Source organism: Nesoenas mayeri, assembly GCF_963082525.1.
Source record: "Nesoenas mayeri genome assembly, chromosome: 4".
Taxonomy (NCBI): Eukaryota; Metazoa; Chordata; class Aves; order Columbiformes; family Columbidae; genus Nesoenas; species Nesoenas mayeri.
This window is the reverse complement of record NC_137540.1, coordinates 63,624,382-63,636,473: the sequence shown is the minus strand read 5'-3', so window position 1 is coordinate 63,636,473 and position 12,092 is coordinate 63,624,382. Positions and strand designations below refer to the sequence as shown.

Sequence of the window (12,092 nt, the reverse complement as noted above, 5' to 3'; positions counted from 1 at the left end):
GAAAACAGGGCTGTACAGATGCAGTCAAGCATCTCCTGTTAATGCTGGCTGCTGTTCCGGATGGCAGCAGACATATGGGGTGCTTCACTGTTGCCTCTGCACTTGCAAAAAGTTCACCCAACTTCAATGCTTTTGAATGGGATCTGTAATAATTTCCCTGTAGTAGCTTCATACCAATAAAAAAATATTTCACAAAATGAAAAAAGTTATTTTTATATACCACTAATTCTATTAGAGTACTGAATAGCCCAAAGAATAATTTAAATGTACCTTGCTATTAATAGAAGAGATTTAAATAGCTATTTAAATCTAGCAAAATGTTAATTAACTACTAGCATGTAGCATAGCAGAGTTTAAGAATAAATCTCAAATTTGCAATTCCAATTCAGTAAATATAATGGCAAGCAAAAGGCTTTAGGCTTTTCTCATGTGTCACCTCATTCTTCTAAGTAAAGGAACTCGCCGATCTTCTGTGAGTTATCACCTTCTATGAGTTTGGGATTACATCTTTACCAGTTCTTATGTCTGGTTTCACAGATATTAAATACAAAATAGGCCTGTTCAGGTTCATTTGAAGCTAGTCAAGAGATAGAGGCAAAACAAAATATCCACATGCCACCCTAAAACAACACAAGAATTGGTAAACCGAGTTGTATCAAAGGTTCAGTGAACCAAGTATCCTTTGTAAAAGACGAGACGTTTAAGAAAAGCTCAAAAATAAAACAGACACATCACAATCACTCCAGCTTTTGGCAGCCAGCAACTATCTGAGATGGAGTCTCTATCATAAGCTAGAAGAACAGTAGTCATGGCTGTCTCTTTCTTTCCCATAAGCATAGCTTATAATGCTTAGAGACATAAAAGCAGAGATAAGCAAAAGTAAATCATGTATGTTCTTGTTGTCAGTCATAGAAACTTCATTTAAATCACTGGATTTGCAGCAATTTGTTCCTGCTATAACTTCAGCTTTAATCTCTCTCCTTTTCATGTGGACCCCAGAAGGGGCTTCATAAAAAATTAGCTACCTGCTTTCTGAAAATCAGGAACAGCCTCGCTCTTTTACCACATCAAAAGGTATCCACTCTGATTCATTTTCCTAAGTATTTAAATCTACACTTCTTGTCATACCTGGCGCAGTGCTTCTTTCATAACCATGGGAGTTTTAATGTATGACTGAACATACTAGATGAACAGATTTTGTTCGTCACCAACAGATGTTACTGTGACATTATATCTAAGTTATTTGACCTTTAAGAGATAACAATATTCTTGTTCTCTGGCAAGCTGGGATGCCAGCTGAATTCCAGTATTGATTTACATGACAAACTACTACAGCTGCATTGAAAATTCAGGTTTCCTTCTTGTAACAGCATTCTTCAAGAGAGACCCCTCAACTCTCCATCTGAGAGTGTTTATAACCCACGTAGTTAGTAAAAAAATGGTCTGGTTTATTACACCACTACTGTTTTTATTTATATTGTGTCACAGCCACAGACATAGATCAGTGGTCCACTCAGCATGCAACTATTTGACAATTAATGTAAAATTCCTGTCTTATCATTCTAGAACTTGGATGGTAAATCACCTGACGTACTTATAGCAGCAAGTTTTTCTTCCTGTTTCTATCCTTGTTACTCTTCACTCTCACTGCTCTCTAGTAACCGAATAACAATCTCCTTCCAAAGTTCCTTTCCTCAGCCACTTGAATACCCATTTCTCCTCTACTGTCTGGTGAGCTTTATGAAGAAGGATTATACCAGTAAAATGCCAGGCATTTTTCTCCCTTCTTTTCTTACCAAAAAAGAATAATGTTAGTTATAGGACCTGTGAGGGGAGCTGGGATGGTTCCTCCAGACTTTTAGCATCTGAGCAGAGCAGGTTTACAGACTCTGCTGCTGATCCAGTCCATCGTTCTCCCCTCACAACACATAAATCAGTTCTCCCATATTCAGCAGCAAGACGGGAATATGGGAGATAGTTTAGCTCCTGTTGGTCTCAGGAAGTCAGACACAGGATGGTGACCTCCAGGAAGACAAGCAGAGCTCGGCTGCTAGACTTGCTTTTGGCAGCAGACAACGGCACACCAGCCACGGTGTCCCAGTGGCTAATCAGCCACACATCGGTGCATCAGCGTGCACCATTTGCACTGTGAGAAAGGGGAAAGCAGGGAACCGGGTAGAACCTGGTTAGTGAAGCTCACGAGACATCACTCATCTGAGGCCTCTCTACTCCTGTGCCTATGGAGTAGCTGCTCTTGTGGTGGTGTGGTTTACGTTTGCACGTGAGGCCTGCCTGATCTAACATCATAGCTTCTCTTTTTTTCATCACTTACACAACACATTTTGGTCCTTCTCCCTCTTTCAGTCTCTTATTTGACATTTAAAGGCATTATGCTCTTTTACACCTCTGCCAAAAAGACAATGAGGCCGCTAGTATTTCAGTAGTTGAGAGTGTGGTTTTCTCCTGAGGACAGAAGAAAAGGAAGGGATGAAAGCAGAAGCAGAACTCTGTGGAAACTCAATGACCTACATTATCCCACCAGATTTTTATTGCTCTAAAACAATTAAGAAGATTAATGTTGTCATCTCCATTTTAGAAGCTTTGACATGCACGTACATTTTAGAGTATTTTATAAAGACTAATGTAGTCATCTGCTTTAAATACAGCAGACCTTTTACAAATAACAGTTTTATTTTTCTCCAACAAGATATAATCCACCGTGAAATGTATATTTGCATGAATAGCCTTGATCCATTGGGGGAAAGAAAAAGGATTTAGTCAGAAGATGGACTTCAACATTTCTGATATTAATATGCAGATTTAACCTAGGAGGCAAATAATTCAAAAGAATTATCATTAAAATGGAGAATACCACTTCGTCATTATATGGCTCACAAGCAGTAGGTTTTTTAATAACCCACAAACTCCTCTGGTCTCCCAGAGAAGGTCTCTCAGACTTTCCCTCCTCCATTTTTGTAGATAATGCTAACATCCAGATGATTTTTTTATGATTATTGATTCACAGTTATTCACCCTCTTATTTTGTGAATTCCCCTCTACTCGCATTCATTATTCCACTGCATTAGTCTAGATATCCGAGGCTTGGCTCATGCCTAACCTGGATTTCTCCAAGTGCTCTGGAGCAGGGAAAAGGGTTCCAAACCCCTGCACTCGGCTAACATCACTGGTGTCCTCTGCCCAGTCCTTGCATGGATCAGCCAAACTCCTTCCCCGCCTGTACCCATGCTGAACAGAGATCCAAAGATACTAACACTTGCAAATCTACATTAGAAGAGGAGGGATTACAAAGCATGTGCAATGGTAAGAAAATTTCTTGTGTTCCTAACATGCTTCGTAATAAAGCATGTAGATACTTTACAGCACAGAAGTACAAGATGATGTGGTATGCTGCCCTGCAGGTAGATTTTATGGATCATTAACTTCAAAATGATGTTTTAAAACCATCCCTACCTATTTTGCAGCTGATATCCTACAGGCTACTTTGATTGTGCAACAGGGTGGCCAGTTCTGGACGCAGGGGTGGGTGCTTGATAGGCAAGGGCTGAGAGGGAAATTCAGGGGATGTTTACACCTCACTGCCCTACAGTCCTTTGCAAATATCAGTCTAGAAACAGCAGTCCCTGTTTCGAAAGCTCTATTGACTACACTCATTTTGAGTTTCCCTCTGTACTACAACATGTACCAGTATTAATTTTTTATTTTAGAATTTATCAAGTTCAAAAGCTTCTATTGAGAAGCAGTTACTTTGAGAAGTTTTTTATTTCGGCCTCTTGTTTTTTTCTCAGAGTGTCTAAATTAATAGTCTTTAGGGTGGTTCCTGAAAGCTACTTTCTTGTAATCAGCAAGCCAGTTGCTACAGCTCGTTTCCACTCAGTTACCAAATAAGGTGTAACTTTGCTTTCCTGATGTCTTCTACTGCAAAATCCAACTCTAATGCTTCTAGATCAGCTTTCCTATCATTTCAGAACATGTACACTAAAGCATCCCAGACTTCAGCTGGCCCATCACCAGCAACAGTAAATGGTGTGAATTTCAAGGCAGGTGGTGTTACTTTACTGCCAATTTTTTACAATTTTTAAATTCTACCTATGTGAGGCCCAGCTTCACTGTCAGTGGGGAAGTTTCAGGTTCTGTGGCAGTGTTTCCAAGAGATGCCTACAACAAGTGTGCCATTACACAACAGCATTGCAGATACAGACTTTTTGCCAGCCATAGCTCCGGAAATACATTTACAATTTTCTCAGGTAGAAATGAGCCAGTTTAAACCTGGCACCCAAAGGTATTTCTTCCCAGCCCAGCTGTGTTGCTGCAGAAGTTCCTACCCAAGAGCCAGCCCCAAGGTGCTTGGACCACAGCTGGCAAGCAAGCCCCTTCCTTTGCCATCCCTGGAAAAGCTGTTCTCTATCTCACCAAATCTCTGCTGATTCTGTAAAGCGAAAGTACTCTCCCCAAAGCCTATTTCCATTTGCTCTCTCTCTTTTTCTTTAAACACTCTGCTGGAGCTTTAAACACTTGACTCCAACATTAAAACTGAGACAACATGAGAGTCTCTTCATTAGTGTGCCATTTCTATTTCAGGGTACTGATCAGAATAAAAAAGGACAGTTTTTCATTTCAGAGTAGAAGAAACAGGATAGACTAAGTTGCATTAATTTAATGCTAAAAAATTATTAAATTTAAGTTTCAGGAACTGATTCACAATTTGCAAGTAATTTTGTAAGCAACTAGTTAGTGACTAAAAACATTAAGGGTTATATTCAAATAAAGTTTTCAGGAATAATTTTAAAAGCAGTTATGTTCTGCAAACATTTTGGTATTATAATCAGGCTCTTTCCATCTTTGTACACCTCTATTTTTAGCATGTCCCTATAATAAGTAAAAACAAATTTTCAACATTCTCTCAGCCTTAACATGATGATATATTGGAACTTACAACTGACCATAGCAATATTACTGGGGCAGAGTATACAGCAGCTATCATCACACAAGCAAGTTATTTTATACATACAACCTAAAGTAAGAACAAATTATTCTGGTCTGTGTCTGTGAAACTGCAGCAAGCAATATGGAAGCACTGAAAAATTTCAGTTAAATAAGTGTATGGTGCTTTTATTGGATATACAAAGCTTATTGAGTTACAGAAACACATGGTCAAACGCAGTGACTACTGAACAAAACCCAGCAACAGAATCAGTGTTTTTGCTAATCAGACTGCAAAGACCGTAGACAAGGGAGAGTCATGAAGACAGAAACCACCTTTCCCTCTCAAATGAACCCTGCGGATAGTGGCTGATGCACAACAGCAGAATGATTTGGTCAGATTTGTATTACCATGCATAATGCTATATAGGTTAGTTAGTTGGAGAATTTAATTTCTTAAAATAAAAAAAAAAAAAAAATCAAAGCAAGAGTTACATTTACACACACGGAGACAAAAAATATGAAAGAAAAATAATTGCAAAGAGAAGCTTGCCTACTGGAATATTCTGGTTTTACTAATACCACAATTACTTCCAGCCTGCATTCCTACAATACACATCCTTTGTTGCAAGAAAGTAACACACCATACCTTTTTCTGCCTTGCTCTTGTTACGTTTTTCAAGTAGGAGGTAACGAGGACTTTCAGGAAGAAAAGGCAGAATCACGACTTGTATCAATGAAGGAACAACGATCGCTCCAAACAAGTAAGGCCATCGAGACTCCTGCAAAGTAATGCAAACATAAGTCAGTAATATTTTCTCACAGATACTTGGAAGAAAAATAGCTTTGATGGGAATTGCTGTAACTTTTCATTGTTCAACGTGTTGTGTCAGTGAGCAGAGTGATGTCTTCTGCCTGAGTTTAGTAAGCTAAGCTTTAGTAAGCTCCGATCACCTCACTCAATGGCCCAGGACGACAACACAAGCCATGAGCTGACTGACCATGGAAAGAGAGAGGCAGGAAAGCTGGAAAACAGCAATATATAACATGTTTTTCCTTTCCTTCAGTGTCAACAACTATACATGTAAAAATGTTACATATACTCAAATATATATTCTACAAGTCATCCCCACTCACAATAGTATCACTCATTAGTTTTAAACAACAGTACACTATTTTCATATAGTTACCTATACCAGCATGTTGTCTCTTAGTCTAATCTAACTGATCTCAAAAGAACAACAACAAAAAAACCCATTTGGCTCAATCCTCTAATTATCATAGTATGGGTAAAATCCTGATAACTGTTCAGCTAATCTAGAGTTCAGCACAGTTTTGTGGTTCTTGGGGAAGTGCAGACAGTGACCATTCAGCATTTCACAGCTGCTGGGAATGAACCAGCTCGGGCTGAGGTCTCACCAAAAGCCTCTTCTACTTGGAAAAACACAGTATTTGCCTTACAGGTACAAGTAACACACAGTCATGCGTTTTTCATTTCCATTGAGAACAGAGGACATATACAGTTCAACACAATTTAAGACAGTGATATAATTTAACAACATACAAGATACCTGTCTAACCAGAGGGAGGTTATCTTTATGAGAGTTTTCTCTTGCAACCATTGATTTCACCACCTAATCTGGTTTCCATGCTAATTTAAGTATAAAAAAGGTGTTTCACCTGTCCTCCTGCCCAAAATTATAGAATATCTCATATCAGAAGGGATCCATAAGGATCATCAAGTCCAACTCCTTGCTCCTTATAGGACTACCTGAAACTAAACCATATGAGTAAGAGCATTGTCCAGATGCTCCTTGAGCTCTGACAGGCTTGGTGCTGTGATCACTGGGGAAACTGTTCCAGTGACCAACCACTCTATCAGTGAATCACAGGACCTCAAAGACATCCTTTGGTTCTATGGTACCATAACTAAGAATTATACATTACACTGTTTCCCACTCTGAATTAGCTAACCAAGCTCAGATGTTCAAATGAAACACTGATCGTCTTGTTCCCAAGTCCATGAAACAGAAAATACATTTTCTATTGCATTGCAAGTAATCTGCTGGAAGTCTCCAGCAAGCACCTGAAACACAAGGGCCATCTGCAGTATCTCCACCAATGCAAAGCATGGATGACTCCTCTCTGGTAAGTCCCCTATACAGAAGCTAGGCAGTTTTAACCTGCCAGAGCCCAGCTGTGGCACAGGTGAAGAGCACAAGGTGCTGCACTATCCAACACAATTTATAGGAATCTCTTCAACCACTAGCAGGTTTCAACTTGACTTTGACAAGATACAACTTGACTTTGATAATTTTCTTTAAAATCAACTGAAACTAAGTTGTCAACATCCTCAAACATTCATTATTTAAAACCAGCTACAGAGGGTGACCTGAGCAAAGGTCTTTCAGGAAAAGGCTTGGAAAGGCAGCATGGAGAGTTCTTGCTCTCTGGGCTTACTGTCTGTACAGGACACTTTCAAGTAGCTGAGGGAGAAAGGTGTTGGCAGTATTATTTTCCCCTGCAAAATGGCCCTCACTCTGTCCCTGTTCTTAAGATGCCTTCTGTTCCAACTGAATGCCGAGATGAAATTTTTAGTAGTTTTCTCCAAGTTCAGCATTCATCTATTTAATTCAGTGTTTTCTAATTTGAGACTTGGTTCTTAATTGAAAAGCCTGCTAAGACTTCAGTAGGCCTGCTGTTCAGGCATCATGTCTAGCACATTTTCAAAAGCTTGGCTAGATCAAAGACAGGTTGTGCTGCATCTGGCTGACTGAGCTCCAAGAGAAACTGGGGGGTTGGATCCTGTCCCTTCATCAGAATGAATACACCCATTCAGAGCTCAAATTTCGCTAAACGGAGCTGGATAAATTTCATTTCAACATCATTTTACACAGTAAAATCAAAGGTCAAAAGCACCCAAACTACTTCCTGCTGATAGTTTGTATTTCACATTCTCCCACTTCAGCAATGCCACTGCTAAAGCACAATGTATTGCACAGTACATGATGTAACCCAAGCCCGGAACCCAAACTGGAGCCTGAGATAACTTAGTAACTCTCAGGCATATGCCCTTTAAGTGACAGGGGTTTTTGTTTGGTTGGCTGTTGTTTGTGTTTTATTTGGTTGCTTTTGTTTGTTTGTTCTTTTCTAAATCTCCTGGGATGGGAAAACAACTTGAACAAGGGGCTTTTCAACCAATTCAAAACTGAAGGTTATGAGTCTTACTAAGAGCCTCAATTACCATGAGGACTTCTAGATCCTATTTCTTAATTTCATTTTTTTTTAAATGGAGTAGAGTGGAGAACTTTACGTAACACAAGAGAATCGAGAGCAGTTAACAATCTACAAAAAAATTAGCTTCAGTCTTATTTTAAAAATTAGAAAATTAAACATAGATTAGACTTTTAGAAAAACTAATAAATCACATGAACAAAATAAGTATCTGCTTTTAAAGAATAACTTAAGAAAACAGGTGGTATAGCTGATCAGTTTTATTCTATGGAAGCAGACATTTCTTTCACACAAAGTCATTAAAAAATCCCTTGTCTTATTTAATCTCTATCATTATATCCCATAATATAAATACACTTGCTGTGTACCATATAAAAAAGTTTATAGGATGTTAGGATGTTAGAACTTTTTACAACACTTCTAGATAAAAATCTTACACTCTTGATCAGCACATTGTATTTCCTGTAGGTATTTTCCACAATGCCAAAAACACCTTTTCAAGGAAAAAATAAAAGTCATTTCTCTATATTGTTGTTATTAACATGCTGCCAATCCATGGAGAAATACTTGGAATAAGCTTTTACCCCTTTTAAAGCCTCGCATAGCATATCGTTTTTCAGTCGGTCATATTTCTCTCAAATAACTCTTCTGAAAGTGTTATTTTGAAACAGCTATGAACCAGACTGAACTTCTGAACTTATTCTTCACGATAAAAAACAGACCTTGACAGTATAATAAAAAGCCCTCTATTTTCACTGCATAAGACACTGAGCTTCCTCTATGAAAAATTTCTGGTTTACTTTTTATTACACTAACTTTTAAAACTTCAAGGTAAAAAAATAATAAATATGCTCCAACTTGCCATTTCTGGCATGAGTGGATCAGTAAGTCATTGAAATCAATGGCAACATCTCCATTCATTTCAAAAGGTTTCAGACGATGTCTATTCAATGCTATAGAACAAGTGTTCTATTTGCTTTTCTCTTCATTTACATTATCCATGTTCAAATTCTTCATCCCACTACAGAAAAGAAACAGGACGACTAAAATTAGTTTAAAAGGTCCATTAAAAAAAAAAAAGCTACATTTGTTGGTCTGAAAGTATAAAATACAAATTGCTGAAAATCAAGTTGAATTAGACCCTACGAAGAGAAGGAAAGGATACAGAGAAAAGAAGGGTTCCTCAAGTTCTTTAGGAAGGCATAGGACAGGATACAAACTTGCACAATGCTCAGAAGCCATAACAAGGTAAAGGCAGAAGACAGCGTAGGCTTGACTTAGAAGACACATCGGCATTTTACCTCAGCTGTCATCAGTAAGGAGAAGCACACAGGCGCTACTGAGAGAAATGAAAGCAGCCGCATCCCATTTTATCTCAGGAAAAATTTAAAAGAGCATGAAATATTTTAATTACAGGGGACCTGACTCATCACCTGCTCAGAATCACTACAAATAACATGTCAAGATGGTAAGATTTTAATTTTGAACTGTCACATTATGGATATTTGCTTAGGCTGGAGCGTGAAAAACCCAACCTTGATCTATTTACAAAAGACAGTTAAACAGTAGAGTGATTTTGACAGCTATAGACTCATTCAAAGGTTGATGTAATAAAGTGCAAAGCTGCAAAAATACAAGGCGGGGGGTAAAAGAAATGTATAAAGCACGACATGGATTTACCAACTCTAAATTAGACAAGATCAAGTTCTGCTGGAATACAGTAAAGCAAAGGTCACCATGTCACTGAATAATCAGCTAAAATGCAGAAAATTGAACTTACTTTAACAATTAAAAGGTGGAAAAGAAACTGGCATGGGCAAATGTCAACAGGCACTGCTGAGAGCTGAACTATTCATCCGTATTAAGTCCAATGACATCTTTAAGCATGGTTACATGTAATATTTTCACTAATTAGGAAGATTTTGGTAAAATTTGAAAACACTTTCAACACAGAAAAGGCTAAGACTATGCATATATATATATATATATATATATAAAAATTAAAAAGGGAGAACTGAATCCTTGACAGTATGATACAGAGATGTAGGAAGAAGTGCTGTACTGCCCTGTACATAGGCACTCTTTTTTGGAAAGATCTACTGAGAACCATTAACTATTTCAGTACGAGATGAATAACAGCATCAAGTAAGGAAACACATGGCTTCCATGAGCTCTACTCTCTCTCTAAGTAATTTTATTTATTTACAAAGCATAATCTGGAGATGCATCCCAGTGTCCCATTCCCAACTGAGTATCAAGCAGTACACCACAGTCAGGCTCCTCGTTTGCTCTCTGCCCTGAGTTTGCTTTTCTCTGCTGTGGAGACCCCCATGTTCCGCTGAGCATCCCTGACCCCAGCTGCCCCAGGGCATGTTTCCCACATCTCTGCCTCTTCCAGAGCCACAGGGGAAATTCCTGCACCCAAACACCTCCTGGGAAGCCGCCGGCACACGGGATGACACAGGGCACTGCCAGAGGATAAAAATACTCTCCCTTTTTCTCATTCAGTGCACAGGATAAACTGTGATCTCTCAGTGACTGGTTTTTTTAACCTGTCGCTATCCCAAACTCCTTTAAATATTAAATCTGGAATTAATTCCTTAGAGGTGTGGAGTTATGATATGTTTACTACAGCACTGAACGCCTTACAAACAGTAATTAGGTTTTTTGTATAGAGCCCTTCGCATGTGGAGCATGATATTTTACCCCTTTTATATGTGGTGAACAAAGAGACAAAGGCCTATTGCACCCAATGCAAGACACTAAAGAAGTCCAGGAACTAGTGATTTGGCAGTCTCTTCTTTTTCAAGTTCCAATAAAGAAGTAAGAACACATTTAAAACTTTAGTCTGGCAAAATATAATCACAAGCGCACAGCCAAAAAAAATTACAGCTAGTATAATTGCTAAATGTCCTGAAGTATCTTGCCTTGCCTCCAACTGCAGGCCCAGGAGTATATGGGTCTCTGGGGCTTTCTGTATCTCATCTGTCAGTCCCACAGAGATAACCAAGGTACCCTAGAGCATCAAAATGATACTATATACTTCTGTTCAAGTAATTGTATCTTATCCTCTTTAGTAGAGATTTGACACAAAAATTTCATATCAGAAATATTCCATTTGCCCCACGAAATAATCAAATCCCTGCTCAAAACAGACTGAATAGACTCACGTGGGTGTGTAAAGATGAGAAGACTGCAGAAGTCAAGCATTTCTCTCTTAATCTGTTAACATGTCACAGAAAACACTCCTAAATGTAAAGAACAACCTCACAGGCTTGGGGCCAAGGACGGAAAAAGCACTGAGATAGAACTGATTTATTTGCATTATTGCATTCTCTTTTTCTTCCTTGAGGCAAGGGTAGGTCACAGTGGAGATGATCATGAAGCAGCTGAGAAATTAGTATTTCTCCTGGATCTCAAGCTTCAGACCAGCTACTCACCTAAAGTACAGACAGTTACCTTCCTCTTACCTTCCTCATACCCCATCAAACCCTGCTCTGCCACCTCCTCTGCTGCAGAGCAGGACACTAACCTCCCCGTCTAACAGCTGCATCTCTTTTGGATACGATTTTCTCATTACATGACCCTTCCTGCAACCCACTTCTGTCAAAATATATTTTAATAACAGAGTTATGAATTGCTTGCCTTCTCATTTAAAACAAAGGCAACCCAGATAGTACATATATTTCAACTCTGTTCTGCACCCACATGGGTATTTATTTGTGTAGGTCACTACTGCAGACACAGTTCTGACAACAAGATTACTCAAGTCTCAGTGTCTTCCCAGGTATTAAACAGTACCTGAAGTTACCAGACTTAAGGCTGTACAATCCTAATCTAAAATTCACAGAAGTGACTGGAAGATTTTTGTTACTGAGTAAACCACCTTTAGATCAGGACTTAAAACAGCCTTGAAA

The 12,092-nt window shown here is 38.7% G+C and overlaps 1 protein-coding gene across 1 annotated transcript in view; it reads right to left on the bottom strand.

The window, feature by feature from the left end:
* The window catches only part of SLC2A9 (solute carrier family 2 member 9), a gene marked incomplete at both ends in the record, with an annotated part of 94,766 nt that overhangs the window by 61,659 nt on the left and 21,015 nt on the right, over positions 1-12,092 (bottom strand). The window contains one exon of the mRNA XM_080343609.1: positions 5,591-5,723. Within this exon, the coding sequence (XP_080199735.1) occupies positions 5,591-5,723 (133 nt within the window). The remainder of the gene's footprint in view (positions 1-5,590; positions 5,724-12,092) is intronic.